Source organism: Agelaius tricolor, unplaced genomic scaffold, assembly GCF_023055355.1.
Source record: "Agelaius tricolor isolate 1412-34295 unplaced genomic scaffold, bAgeTri1.0.p SCAF_3, whole genome shotgun sequence".
NCBI classification, from domain to species: domain Eukaryota; kingdom Metazoa; phylum Chordata; class Aves; order Passeriformes; family Icteridae; genus Agelaius; species Agelaius tricolor.
Window position 1 is genome coordinate 24,035,277 of NW_027269263.1, and position 15,957 is coordinate 24,051,233.

General features: G+C 37.8%; 1 protein-coding gene across 11 annotated transcripts in view; it reads left to right on the forward strand.

Moving 5' to 3' along the window:
* ANKS1B (ankyrin repeat and sterile alpha motif domain containing 1B) overlaps positions 1-15,957 on the forward strand; it is a 408,171-nt gene that overhangs the window by 243,055 nt on the left and 149,159 nt on the right. For all 11 annotated transcript variants that reach the window (XM_071423209.1, XM_071423211.1, XM_071423210.1 and 8 more), the window contains 2 exons: positions 2,623-2,721; positions 12,416-12,568. In XM_071423209.1, the coding sequence (XP_071279310.1) occupies positions 2,623-2,721; positions 12,416-12,568 (252 nt within the window). The remainder of the gene's footprint in view (positions 1-2,622; positions 2,722-12,415; positions 12,569-15,957) is intronic.

The window sequence follows — 15,957 nt, forward strand, 5'->3', positions numbered from 1 at the left end:
ATAGGACTGTGAGGGCTAGGCTGTTTCTTTCTCTTCACAGGTATTTCTGCAAATCTAACAGCAGCTTTCTACTGCCATGAGTTTATTCCTCTATACTAAGCAGTAGTGGATTATACTGAGTATCTAAATTTCCCTGGTTTGCTATTGTGGAAAGATGAAAAGTTGTTTTAGTTTCATGGCAGAAGACAATAAAATCAGTTTTACGGGAGGGATGAGTGTCTGCCCCTGTTGATACTTAACGTTGACACAGGAAAGCTCTAAAACCTGAGCACATTCAAAGACAAGGTTGTTGCCTTATTGAGGCAACATGAGTTCCAGGCTTTCCTGAGTTTTAAATATTTGCTTCTGTAACCTTGACCTACTTAAAAAAAATACATTCAGTAATACATAAGGAAAAAACAATAGCAAAGAATTAATAAAATAATGCTTTCTCTGCGATGCAGCAACTACATGCAAATATTTTTCCTGTGCCTGTTAGTTTAATTGAGTTTTAAGCATTGTAATATTTGAAGCTGTGTGCCAAGGTTACTGGCACCAGTAAACAGTGATGAGTACACTGTAATTGTGTGTAAACATCATGCGGTAATGAAGGTGAAATCTAAAAAACTGTTAAATGAAGTGAAAGCAGTAGCTGCAAACGAAATAGATGCATTTATTAAAATGAATGGAAATGTATAGCCTTTGTTTTGGACTGGATCCTCAGTTGGCTCAGTTCCCTTAAATCCATTTATGCTAGCTATTTCCAGCTGCTGGAGAATCCAGCCCAAAATGGATGGCTTTTTTCATGGTTTTTTTCTATAGGTTTACAGCCTCCTTTTGGTTACTTAAAAGAGAAAGGCAGAAAGAGAAAATTATATTTTTGTGTGTTTACCAGGGAGATGAAGGGGGTATTACCCCCATTTATCACTATCGCTGGTTGCACAGCCCGTGCTGCAGGCACTCTTATATCAGATGCTCTACTTAAGCTGGCATCATTGCACAGCTTCTCCTGGTAGAGCAGGTTTCTGCCTGCGCTATTCTGAATGCTGCACACAGATTGTCTCAGGGTATGATTTGCAGATTTGTAGTCCTAAACCATACCACTTACTGTAAAGTATAGTTTAAAATATAATAGCTTTGCAAAGCTTCCTCGATTGCCTTAAAAAGACATCACCTAGATTTTGCAGGGTACTCTGTGGAGTAGCACTTGAGAATCCTCAGGGGTGCACCTGTAAATTAATCAGTCCATCTGAAAAGAGTGAAAATTTAGCAGCTGAACAGAGTGAAGTCTTCCATATTCCAGGGTGATTTTTGAAAGAAATCCATGCTGCTTTGGGACAGGAGATTTTATTTTCAGAAAGAAGTCACATCCTTCATTAAGCCCTGACTGAGCAAAGCATTTAAGCATGTTCTGTTATGGGCCTATTTGCTTTTCATTTTTCCACTTCTTAAGAGCTGTGCTAAGTCAGGAGCAGCAAGCCAAATGGAAAGCTAGACATGAAATTTTCATGGATTTACTCTCATAACGCCAAAGTGATCAAATTAAATGAGTACAAGTAAGAATTCTTGCTTCTAGTCAATTAGTGTTATGAGACTCCAACAAGGGTAAGAGATCAGGACAGGTCATCAGTTTTTTCAGGTTTTATTTTCAACTGTAATAGAAACTTTCTTAAAACAAAATATATTATAAAAAGATGAGATTTTTCTCTGAAATGATAAACTCAAAAAAGAATACAAGATTGCCAGCTATTCCAACTTGATCCTTGTCTTCAATTCCCCTTTTGAGCCACTCTTGTGTCTCCAATGAGTCCTTCAATAGTCACTGACAGCTCTTTAGATCATCAACTTTCAAATGCTGGACTTATTAGGTGGTATCAGACTCCTTGAATTTAGGAATTGTATTGTCCTGTTTGTGTAGTTCCTACTGCTAGCAACTCCTAGCTAGCCATCCATCAAGAGATGCTTGAATTGTGGAGGTTTATTTCATTGACTTTTCTGGGCAATTATTTTGTGTATTATTTGAACAGATGGTCTTTTTCAGCTATTTGAATGTTTGGAACTATTTGACCTGCCCATGAGCCGGAAAATAAAAGCAGTGACAAGTAAAGTTAGCATTGAACTGGTACAGTTAAATGGGGGATGGGGACTGCATAGTTTGTTGACACCGGTCCCTTTCTTCATCATTTTACTATCAATGAACTAAATAATTTTATCCTTATCCACTCTCCTCATCTTATTCTGTGTTGATTTTTTATCAGTCTGGAGGGAAATGAACATCATAAATAGATAGTTGAGGTAGGAGGTGAATTGAAAAAATGGAGAGTTTCTGAACAATTCTGTAGTCGTGTCCTTGGTTCCAAATGAAAGAGCAATCACATCTGGTATTTGGCTTGAGTGAGAGCTACAATTTCTCCACCAGCAGTGCTGCCAGCAGTGTAGCAATAGTCCATGGGTTCAAGCACCTGCCACCATATTTTATTATTGTGAAAATGAATGCAATCATCAGTAATTTATTATTCTTGTCACATGCTATAAGTTAAGCAAAGTGTTCTCTTCTAAATGTGACAGAAGTGCCTGTTTCAGGGTATTGAGGGCATCTGTTAAGTTTTCAATTTTTATTCCACTTTTTTTCCCCATTTTTAGGGAAGCAACGTGATGGAGGACCAGGATCTCCTGGAAATAGGAATCCTTAACTCTGGGCACAGACAGAGAATACTCCAAGCAATCCAGCTTCTCCCAAAGGTATAGTTTCTGTTATTATGCAACTGAGGGAACTAACCTCTGCAGTATTCACATTATTTAAAACACTTTTTGGAATGGAGATTAGATTTGGAATAGAGTTACATCCGTAACTCTACTGGTTTTGTAGACACATTTTTTGCGTATGCAAATATGGTGTAAAATAATGTCAATGTATTGAACTCCCTTTGCATAGATGTAGTTGACAAAGCAAAGGGAGCTAAAATCTGTAATTTGACGTGATGGCTGTTTAGAATGAATTTGAATTCCTTTTGACCTTTCAGCCTATTTATAGACTGCCATTACACATGTGTAAATAAGGCTGTCCATGAATCCCAGAATGCCTTTCTTAACATAGGAGTTGCCCCTACTTTGCCCCTTATATAAGTACTCATAAAAGCATTGGAGGAAAGATTGTTTCCTAGTACCTGCCTTTTGTGTGACATACAGAGACTTCCTGCAGGCTGCATATTTCATTTTCTGCTATGTATATGAATTTTGCTTCTCAGCTGCAGACAGAAAAGCTTGCAGCCATTTTCCCAATCATTTTTAGTGCTAACCAATTTAAAATCTAGATTTAAAAATCAGTGATAGAATATTCTGCATACCAGAATGTATCACTGGAGGCTCCTACTACCATTCCAAACTAGAGATAGTGGACCTAACATGAAAAATTACTACTTTGATTTGGAAAATTTTAAAAGGAGAATGAATGATGAATAGCAGACACCAGTAGGGCTCAGAAGGCTGTCACATGTGATGCTGATACTTCGTGCAAAATGCTATGGCAGGAATAAAATCAAGTGTAAAGTGCACTGAGTGTTCTGGTAGCAGCATATCAGAAGTAATCGAGGTAAATAGAGATTATTCCACTTGAAGTTTCATAATGCTGAAGAATGACAAGAGTTATTAAAGGATTTTTCAGTTTAGATCATGTAAAAGGCTTTTTGATGCATCAAGGCTTCCTGGATGGACGACTTGTAAGAAAGAGCACAAAGGTTTCTTTTGTATGGGAAAATCAGAAGTTGTGAAGCAATTTCTGTGTCTGGAGGTGTTAGTCAATCCATATATACTGCAATGTGAGTCTGCACATGGAAACACCAAAGATTATTAAAAAGAACCATTTTCCACGTACCATATTAGACAAATGAGATAAATGGTACAAGAAGCAGGGTATTAAAAGTAGCATTTGATGAATTTAAAAAGATATTAAAGGTTTATCTATGAATTTATGAATTTTTCAGGAATACTATCATTCAAACAAAAATTTTGTAATCTTTAGCTGAGCTTGTAGCTGATGATATCTTTATACTGTTTCTCATGCTTCTTAGGGAGATCAACTTTCATGTGGTTTTGTTAACATTCTTCAAAATTATTGTTAATATATCATCATGTTAGTGCTGTCTGCACTCGGTGGCTGGTGTTTATGAAAGCATTGCTAATATGGTCTGCTTTTGGAGAGTTTAGTAATGCTGAGAGCAGATTCTGTTATAAAGCTACAACCTCAGTCCTTTTAACATCTTGATGTGAGACAGGATCGCACCTGCTTGATGTGAGACAGGATCGAGATCTGGAGGTACTCTTGAAACCAGTTGAGAACAGGATGGTTATGCAGTTACTCAGAAGAATTCTGTGCCAAAGATAGTTAAGTAACACAAGATGGCTTGAAGCATGTGCTGAATAATGGTGGGATAGTTTTTAGCTTCTTCCCTGTTGAGCTAAAAAGGCAGTCCCTAAGGACCACATTTTTAACTTGTCTTTGATGCAGGGATGTTACACCAAATCAAATGCAGTTGCAAGCTGAAGCTGTGCATCATGTTTCTCCATGTAAATGACTCAGCAATGTAAGGGAGCTTACGCAGTAAAAACACATAATTTCCTATATAAACTGAGTTCTTTTGAAGGCAGGTTATAGAGCCCAAAAATTAGGATCATGGGAAGTTTTATCTAATGTAACACACCCTTGTTGTATTCACAACAGCTTGCTAAATACATAAAACACTTTCACAACCTGCAACAAACCATTAAACATTGCTGTATTTCTATTTGTGTGTTGATAAGTTCAGCTCTGTCATCCTGCATTCAAAATAGTGCATGCCATCTAAATATATTAAGACCTCAAACCGTAATTGGAGTCTCACTAATTTGAATCTCATTAGATAAAAATTCTGTTAGTTTGTTTGTTTTGAACATGTACCTCTTTTCTGTTCCTCATTTAATTTAAATCTCGATGACTCCATGCATTTTTAACTTAATGACAATGCTGATGATGTTATTTTTAGTTCTACCAATAATGTTTCCTATCTTGAGATACTTTTTTGCTCGTATTTTGAGGTGGAAGTTAAGTGCTTTAAAAAACACCTATCAAACAACACTTTCTTAAAGCCCCAGGCAGCACTGAGTTAAAAGTTAAAAGGGTAACAATCAAGCAACAAATCTATCACCAAGGTTTTAAAATAGCTTTTTTAAAAGCTCTTTTTGTTGTTCTGATACATATTCATCTCTGCAGCCTGGAAATGCATAGGTATTTAGTAGCTGAAATTTTTTACTCATAACTGAACTGCTTCCTTCCTAAAGAGTATAGAATTTCTAGATATCAAAAACCAGTATCCTTATTAGGAACCATTCTCTGGAGCTTGAAGTGGTTTTAAATAGGAAAAAAAACCCCTCACATTTTGGCCAAATATAGATTAATTAAGCATTGTGGTCTCTTAAGCAGGTATAAAAGGGTATGTTTACCTGGATTTCTCAAAATGTTTTCTTTCCCATTATATTCTGTATTTGAGAAGAAATAAGAGGAAAAAATAGTATGTTCACCAGTAGGTAGGTAAGGTTGAAATCTTTGAGACAGAATGCTTCTTTCCAAAATACTCTTCATTTTTGTTGGATTAGAGCTTGTAGCTCTAATTCTTGTCTTGTACCAATGTAATTTAAATTTCTCAAGTTTCACCTTAATATTAACTAGAGCACTTTATGGCTTATTTTAATAATATAAGGTTAAGACAGTCTGGTAGAAATATCATTTGCAAAATTAATTCTTGAAATAGAAGTATTTTATACATTACATCAGTCTTAAAGCAAATTTCATAGCAGAGTTTATTGCATTTAAGACTTTTGTATGAAAAAATGAAATCAATAAAGTTTTGGAGGAGGATGTTATATGCTTTATTGAAAGGAAATTCAGATATGTTGAGAAGTGGAGATAACATATAAAAAGATACTGAAGCTGCAAATACCTTGAGAAAAAAATTAATACTGAGAAAAGAATTGTGTGCAGTGTATGCTTAATTGACTAAGAAAGTAATAACAGTCATGGCATAAAATTTTAGTCACACTTAGGTTACATAGAAAATCTAAGGAGCATTGGCTAGCTATTTCAGCATCCCAAACCTATGTGTGAGTGACTTTTCAGTGGGTTCTTCAAAAAGTTGGTTTTTTTAAAATTACAATTATCCTAGGTTATCTCAAAATTTATCCAAGAAAGAGGATTGGTTCTGTGTGGGATGCTCAGTGTATGGCTCCTTCTCCGAGCATATAATGGTAACACATGCTCTCATTTGACAGATGGAAGAAAGATGTTAGCTGAGAGCAGCTTTCTCCTGGCTTCAGAGCTATTCTTAAAGCAGCTTGTTCCTTCCTGCACAGAGAGGTCTCAGCACAAAGCAGGTTTGGGAATAGCAGTGGTGTGCAGGCAGCCAGCCTCTTTTCTTGGGTGCTTTGCAGAACGAGACAAGAAGTAGGATTTGAGCAGGCTATGAGCACATCCTGTCTGCAAGTGGTGTTGTAAAGCTCTGCTTCCAAAAGTGCTGGACTTATTACTCATATGTAACACTCTTGTGCAAGCACAGTGAGTCTGGCATTTAGGAAAGCAGAATGACTGTTCTGCTTTGTGCTGACATGTGCATGTGCTCATTAACTATGCTGTGTATGTAAGAGAGAAAGATCACATCATGTGATCTTTGCTGCTGCCATATTGCTATTGGCTTAGACATTGCAGAGTTCAGCAAGATGCCAGTCCTGGTGTTTAATTACCTCCCATTTAGCACTTCCATTCCTAAGGCAGGTTCCAAACTAGGAGGTGCTGCAAAATGTTGATGACTCTTTCTGACTGTGACTTCTTGTTTCTGGTCTGCTGGAAGTGAAAATGAAAAATGGGATTCCAAGGACGTGCTTTTTACTCTGCTGTTTTCCCTGCTTCTTATGCCTCTGGATGTTACTTTTCTGGTTTGAGGGGAGGCCACCCACATGCTTACTGCACCACTTGCAAGACCTTTAGCCACAAGGACAGAAAAAAGCTATTAGAATCCAGTATAACACATGAATTTTTCAAGTCTGAAATACAAATAGGTAGTCTATGTTGTTTAACTAATGCAGCACAATAGGAATGAATCAGTAGAAGCAATTAGATACATGCAAGATATAGTTCCAGGTGTTTACTTCAGACCGACTTTAGACTAGTCCCACAGACTTCTCCAGGCATGTCCTTCAAATCTCACTGATGAAAGAAGTATCATAAACATTTTCCTTCTTATCTGAGCCTACCAGAGAGCCACTCTAGACATGACATGCTGACATTTATCTGTATCGTGTCGATAACAGTAGCATGCAGCTGGTCCTGCCACTGTTGCCATACAGGATGTCCTACTTACTTTCCTGCTTCTTTTATACTTTCTTATTTGCGATTGGCTCCACAGTATCTTCTGGCTGCCCTGAGAATAGTCAGCAGGCAAGGAGATACGCTACATAAGAGGAAGTACTATCCCCTTTTTTTGGTAACCGGACTAGGATGATAACCTGAAGGAGCTGACTTAAACTTTTTCATGAGATCAAAAGTCATAGCTTCCACTTAGTCCACAAATTTCATCTTTAGATCTTCTTAAGATTACATTTTATGCAATGGATATGTCCAAACTGTTGCGTACATTATCACTGAATGACAACTGTTATTTCTTTGTCCCACATATTGTATCTGATGAAGAACTGGGAGGTTTCTTCATTCTTCTGGATTGGAATGGTTTACATTTCTCCAGAAAAAAGAAAAAAGCAAACACAAAAGCCCCCAGGTGTGCATCTATTTTCCTTTAAATTTGGAAGACAGATTCCAACTGAAAAAACCGTAGAATGGATAGCTGCTGCAATTCTGACAATCTTAGGTAGGAAACATTGAACTCAGGGGTATTCTGGACCTTGCATTGAGGCAAGATCCTGCCTCAATCAAGCACTGCTGTGAAGTGAATGTGCCTGTACTGTCTTTTTCTAGCAAGCTCCACAAGAAGACAGAAGGCTTTTGATTAGTGGAAAGAAAAGTCTAACATTAATAGAACACAAGCTTGAATAGTTAACTTTTAAAATATGTGACAGGCTAGATGGAATAGAAACCCAAAAAGTTTATATACAGTTCTTCCTCACCTGCTGTCTCTCTGCAGGCAGACCCTGTTTCACTCAGTGCCTTTCTACCAGCAGCACATGCAAAGTCCTCTCAGGTCCTTCGTCATTTTGCCCATCCCCTGTGAAAGCTGCTCCTCTGCCCCTGACTGCAGGCTCAATTTCTGCCCAGGCACTGCAGGAACCAGCTCCGTGTGGTGCCCCTGTTCCAGCCAGGCTCTCTGGGCTTCAGAAGTGTCACTCTTCTGAGCCTTTTCTTTTGGTGCTCTAGAGGAGGAATGATCTCCTCTTCCAACAATAGGACTCCAACTGACCACATTTCTGAAGTACGTAATATAAAACAGATAGCTGACAAAGACAGGAAACAAGAAAGAACTGCTATATCCCCTATTACAACCACGTAAAATTTCTTAGCTAGGTAGCTGATAGTTTCATGTAAGTTCCCAAAAATGCTCCTTAAAACTCTTGAATGGGCCAGCAGTGTAAAAGAAAGCATTGCTTGCTTGCATATATGCTTGCTAAAAAGATCTTTCTTCCAAACGAACACAAGCATAAATTCACAGTAATCATAGCCACCATTTAAAATGCAGTGAAAGTCAAGTAATCTCATCCTCCTTGTACAACACATGAAAAGCTTGTGGATAGTGATACTAAGCTCCACTGGATAGTGATACTGCCTTTGGAGAACATAGTATTAATTCTCTATCTGTCTGTGACGATCAGAGAAAACTGGTAACAGTCCATGCTACTGAATTTACCTCGATTTTTCTAGTGCATATGTGATTACTTTGAAGCTCTGTTTGTGTTTATTTGGCCACCTTTCAGAGACAAAAAACTCAAGTGCCTTTTATCCTAATGTAAAATGCTCTATCAACAGAGCAGTGATATATGTTTTTCAAAAGTCTGTTATGCAGACAGTCTCTTGAGAGGGGTTTCTCAAACCATTAGGATACTACTTGACATTGCTATGTTATTATGAGAAACAGCTCTTTCTGGCTTTTGCTTTCTATTCATTTCAAAGGAAGTGATACTGATGATATATCATTAGGACCTAGGAGAGAAATTTCATATGTTTTGTATCTTCCTCCATACTTTTTTGAATCATATTTTCTTAAATATTTTTTTCTCTAAATCCTTTGGGCTTCAATTCCTAGCCTTTTCCACAGTCAGCACACAAAAATCTTCTGCAGTGAAAGAGCTGACATTGGTATTGCTCTCTAAACAGCTGAGTGAACTGGTAGTAGTGTCTGTGGAAGAACAATAGTGCCCCTATTTATGAGCAGTTAATATTTGAAACACTGTCATGACTTGCAGCTCAGAGATTTTACATTGATCTGAATCAAACAGTGTGCAACTTACTTGGATGCTTGACATCACTGGTGCTTGTGTTGTAGCTGGTTCAAAATGATTGAAATATCCATGGAAATATACTCAGTAGGTAGGAGGGAATTTTTCTTTCAAGAAACATCAATCAACAAGGAAGCCTACGGGGTTTAAATTATCTGTGAGAGGAGTCCAAGATAATAGTGCAGCATAGAAGAAAAGATACAGTCTAAGAGTCATGACCTGTTAATGAAGATTGGGGTAAGATGCAACTAAACTGAATCTCTGGCAAAGTAAAAGGGCAGCACTTCCAGACAGATATTTCAAAGTGGTTTTATTTAAAAACTCAATAACATTTTATATGAAAAGCAGATACTATTAATGATACTGTCACATCTAGATAACCAATATGTCTGTCAGTAATTGTCTGAAAGGAAAACATTCAGGTAACTATGAATGACAGTTAATAAAGTTGGTATTATTAAAAAACAGAAAGAGACAAGAGGACAGATACTGAAATTTTAATAATTTTCATTTTAGAAAGCCTGTTTTAGATAAAAGAGTAGTTCTTTGTTCATGACAAAACAAAATAATGTTTTTGTGCTGAAAACAATAGTAAATATTCTAGCTCCGAGATTAATTTTTGGTGATAGTAGCAACTGTCCTGCCAGGGCAGGTGGGCTGGGAGCTCAGAGGCGAGTAGGGCAGGGACAGTGGCAGTGACTGTGAGCAGCCACATCCCAGGGCAAATCAACAGGACACTCACAGGGATAGGGACAGGGCAAGGTCACCTTGGAGGGTCAGTCAGTGTTTGAGGAGGAACAAATGTGGCTGGGCACAGACATACCTACAGCATAGCTTAGCTAAGTGTCAGGACATGGACCTGAGTTCAGATGCAGCTCCTGCAAAAGGTGGGGTCTGGCTAAAGCCCTGGCCAAACTTCCCACTGCTCTTCCTCACACAGATCTGATCCAAGGCTAAGCAGCTGCACTACCTGCAGCATGGCCTTGAATACCAGCAGACAAAAATCTGGGAGAGGGAAAATGCTTGCAGAATCAGCTGCTGCCCTACAACAGACCAGTGTTTTTTCATGTAGGCTATTGAGTGACCCAATAACAGTTTTGTCTATTGGCACCAAATCCAAACACTGAAATTGTCACATCCATTTCAGTTGTTCTCTTGTTTATTGTATTGTTCACCTGTGTTTACTTGCCTGCAGCCCTTTGCAACTCTGTTGTAGTAGAGGAATATCAATTTTAACAATTCTTTTGATGGAGATCTCCAGTGGGAATTGAGAATTTAGAAACTTGCCATGTTGTGTTTACTTTTCATAGAGGCTGATGGGTTAGCAGAAGTATGGACCAGACTGCGTGGGTTTTCTCAAATCAGGATGCCAAAAAAAAAAAAAAATTAAAATCAGAATCTATTAAATGTAAAGATCAAATAGTAAGAAACACAAGAAATATTTTGCATGACATGCCCTATCTGAATAGGTTGAAAATTATTTGATGGTGCATCAATTTTCTTTGTTAGAGAAAGGAAACAAAAATACCTTATATTTTCTGAAACTCATGTGTTCCCTGTGGGTCTGTTCCCTGTCTTCATGACTTCTCTATACTAGATTTTTCTTATTCCATTTATCAGGTTCTTGCCTTACAAGTGTCTATTTAAGCATACCCTTTGTAAAATCAGTATGCCAGAGAGGAGTGATGCAGGCACACTGCAACGTGAATATGAGAGTTTAAGCTCAAAGCATTATGTTTCTGTCACACTTCCATTGTTTCTCATAAAGTAGGAATGTATATTAGTAGGCAAAAATGGGAGACTGGCTTTTACTATTTGCAGTCACCCCTGCACAGTCAGGAGAACCTATGCAAAACCCGTGATTTCTAACCCTCTAAAGCTTCTTGATAATTTACCGGTTCAGTGTATTTTCAAGTTAGCAATAGTTACATTTCCATAGAAAGACAATATGTGCAGAATAGTGTTGATAATTGAGGCTATTTCATAACTTTTTCTACCTCATTCTACTTTTATTTTTGCCACTATTGTAGGTTACTTTAAAATTCATTATAACAGTGTGGCGTAACAAACTGCACCGGTAGAGGCTTTATAAGTTTTATCTTTAATAGCTTTAATGACTATCTTGAAAGTCTTCACTTGTGTCACTGAGAGGCATTTGTGAAAGAGAAATTGCAGCTTTTACTTCCTGGCAGCTTAACAAAATTCAGAAAAATTAGATGCCAGAGGTATTTCTTCGTTTTTTATGAAAACAAGATTTATGACATTAGGTGGCTGTGTTTCTATGTAGATGTAAATGGTGCACTTCTGTGTATGGTATTCTGTCAATTCCATTCCAATAATATCTGATTCAGTTGTCCAATCTCAGGGAACTTACCAGACAGTGAGAAATATAAAACATGTTAAATTCCCATGCCATGAAAAATGTGAGCAAGTAGAGGAAAGAGACTTTTTTTAAACCTTCCCTGGGGATGGAAAAATATAGTGCAGGTTCAGCTGTTAGAAAATAACATATAGCCTGGTAGGAACGATAATTTAGGAATAATGCAACCAAGACCATATATTTCATTTGCAGTATGATACCAAAAGAACCATTTCTCAGTCTAATTTCTTCCCCTTCTATGAAATCTGAGGTGAAAATCCGACATTTTTGGGCAGTAAGGATATTAATATCTCTTTTAGCCTTTTGCCTTCCCCCACTTATGGATTATCTGATGTTTAGAAAGAATTGAAACTCCAGCTACAGTCTTGGTATACTCTGGTGTAAAAGGCAAGATTCCATAAGAAAAAGATGCATCGAAAACTAAGTTCTATTGCTGCTTAAACACAAAATTGTTTCATGTTCTACTAACCATTAAAAGACTGTTGATCAGAGAAGAAGATAAGTGACCCAAAGAATGTGTAACTCGTGTTTGGAAAGGTGTTTAATGGGTATCACCAGTAATTGTTGCTCATCCTTGTTTTTCAGATGAAGCAGATCGGTCACGATGGTTACAACCCCTCCTCTGTAGCTGAATGGCTGGATTCCATTGAACTGGGTGACTATACCAAATCCTTTCTAATTAATGGCTATACATCGATGGACCTTGTGAAAAAAATATGGGAGATTGAATTAATTAATGTAAGTTGATTAATTTATAGCAGTAGTTCCTCCCAAATACATTACATAGTACTTGTCCTTGTACATCAAGGAGAAGGCAGAAAAGCAATTTGCACCACAAGTACAATCATCAATGTATCATTTAATGTATCTTGTAGCTCTTAATGACTACACCTTTCATGCCTGTACCTGGGTTGGCCGTACCCTTTGCTTCCATTTAGTTTGCCATTGTCTTTAGCATGGTATTCAATCAGCATGATTGTGTTTGCCTTCAGGAGGCAGAATGACATTTAAAAATATGTTTTGGGAGTTTGTAGCTACAAAGCACATAGCTCCAGCTGAATTAGACATAAAATAAGAAACCTTATTGTAAGTAAGTTATTCAAAAAAAATACCGTTTTTTATTTAGTCATCAATTTTGCTTGAAACTTCATTTACATGACTCAGTTTAATTAGATGCCCACATATGGGCAACCATAAACTTTAATGTGGACTGTTCTGCAGGGTAATTTGGAATGAGAGGAGGTTTGTGCTGTTATAGTGAAGTTTCTAATGTTACAGTGAAGCCATTGACAGTACAGCTCTGCCAGAGGAATTTTCATGTGAGTTATGTGTCTGAAAGTGAGTTGTTTTCTCTTATAAAAGATTGAGGATTGTAGCTTTGCTGTGACTTCTGAAATCAACTGTAATGTCAGTTTACATTAACTTTTAGGGCAACCTCTACATGGAGAGAAGCCCGATATCATATGTTATTGATTCTTCACAGACAAAAGGCTCTGCTCTTCCTTCAGGTGTAGGAGATGCTGCATCTCTGCCTCTGATTAGGGCTGGAGTCCCAGAGCACTCCAAGGGCTACCAGTAACCACAGTCAATCAAGCATAAGATAAAGCAGCTGCTGTAGTTGTATGCTAGGAAACAGTTCCCACTGTGTCCCAGGCTGGAGAAATAAAGAACATAGCTATGGTGAAAAGCCCTGCTGCAGCACAGTAACTTCTGCACATGGCACAGGTGTCTGTGCCTGAGACCAGCATCTAAACAAAAGAAAGAAAAGCATAAAAGGAGTTAATTCATGTTAGCTGGAAGACAAAACCATGGAACATTAGAATTTCTTTTCTTGCTGCCACAGTTGATGTTAACTGGCAGAAAAAAATGTCGTGTAAGGGCCAAACTCTGCCTTGTGTGTTTTGTCTCATTTAATGTATCTTGTAGCTACATAATTGCAGTCAGGATATGATTGATGCATTACGGATGTCTGCTGCTAAGCTAGTTATAACTGGGTTTCTTTTTTCTCTAAATTGCTGGAATTTTAATAAGAATTGGGGACCCTTTGCCTCAGAAGCTAATATAGGTCATCAATCAGCACTGAGTTGAAAAAAGTAGAAGATTCTGCTCTTACTGTTTTCTCTAATTTTGCATCCCGTTTTGCCACAATCAATTTGCAAACAAATTACCCTTTGGCTCCCCCAAGTGGATCATTAAAACGTCATTAAAGGTTTGTGGTTTGATTCCAAACATGCTTAAACTGATGAAAAGGGGAGTACCTGCACTGAAGTTAACAGGAATACACTTCTGTAAAACTTATATAAATGAAACCCTTATGTCCCTATAACTTTAAAGCTTAACATTATATTCAATTTGAAGGCCTGTACTTCTTGGGGAAACACCTCCTTTTGCCATGAGTTGCAAGAAGCTGTTTAATGGTTGTATAAATACTTCCATAGATATAGGAATCTACAGAGATAAATATTTTTCCACATGATAGGTTTGAATTATATTGTTCAAGAGCAAAGTTAATAAAACAGTTTTGCCTTATAAGAATTACTGTTTTAATCCTGCCATATTTGATTCCTCCCAATCAGTAGGAGCTCAATGTAATGATATTAGGTTCACTGAGAAAATCTGTAGCTTAGAAAGGTATTTACTATTACTGGTTTTTTTTTCATTTGGAGGGAATCTTTCAGAAATGGACAAGAAATTGGTTTGAAGCATTGTGCAGTCTGTCAGAACGAGATACTTAGCTCCAACCAGCAGTCCTGCTGTCTGAAATTGATTTCAAAGGTCTCACTTTTTCAGTTGTTAGCAAAGAAAATCTTATCCAGAAAGTTTTTCACAAAAGAATGCATAAAGGTCAAAGCCACTAACTCAGGAACAGGACTCTTCTCTTGAGTAGGTCAAAATCCAGACATTTGAAAAACAAGGGAAAGAAACAGACTCAGAATCATAAAAATAATTCAGAGTACCCTTGGTTTGGAGGCTCTGGATGCCTCAGTTGTAGATAGAACAAGAAATTTAAATTAAAGTTATGCCTAATATGCAATAAAAAATATCAAGGGCTACAGAAATGATAACTTCTTCATTTCAGCTTCTTAAATAGTTTCTGCCACTGAATTTGACATGAAAGCCGTACCTATTTTGCTTCAAGGAATCCCTTTGTTCATATTTGGTGCTACTTTCCATTTAACTGTTGGGAAATCAAGCATGGGTCCTGGAGGGGTAGGAACAGGTTTGGTGCTAGAGATAATATCTTCTGTTTGGATCCCTCACTACAAGAAGGAGGTTGAGGCACTGGAGCGTATCCCAAAAGGGCAGCAAAGTTGGTGAAGGGTCTGGAGCACACATCCTGTGAAGGGTGGCTGAGGGAGCTGGGGGTGCTCAGCCTGGAGAAAAGGAGGCTCAGAGGAGACATTTTCACTCTACACCTACCTGAAAGGAGGCTGTGGCAAGGTGGAGGTCAGTCTCTTCTCCCAAGTAACAAACAGTAGGATAAGAGGAAATGGCCTCAAGGCTCATATTGAATATTAGGAAAAGATTCCTCACAGAAAAGAAAGAGTAGTCAAGCACTGGCACAGGCTGCCCACAGAAGTCACCAGGGTTGAGTCACCATCCCTAGAGATATTTCAAAGACATGTAGGTGTGATGTCACACTTAAAGATATGGTTTAGTGGGACCTGACAGTGTTAGGTTTATGGTGGAACTCAATTAGCTTCAAGGTCTTTTCCAGCTTAAATGATTCTATGATTTAGGTTCTCCTTCGTGGTTTTTCCTTTATTCCCATAGGACACTGGAATGATCAGAACTTTGAGTCTTCTTGTCTTCCTAAAAAGAACAGTTCTTACTTTATTTCCAACACAGTCTTATTATTCTTGTAAATTATCATCTAGATAAGCACATTGAAAAGCACTGTGAGGAGAGCACCAAGCAGGAGAATGTCCTGAGGCACTGGTGGGAAAGGGCATCTTCCCTCAGCTTTTCTGGTTCCCCAGCCAGCTCTCTGGCATTAAAAAACAAATTTAATATTCATATTCCTAAAAGTTATTTCAAATTATTCTGGCAAGGTAATGTCATCTCTAACTTACATGCTAGTTTCTTTCAAACTTCTATGTGTAAATAGAGCATGTGTTTCTTGAAAG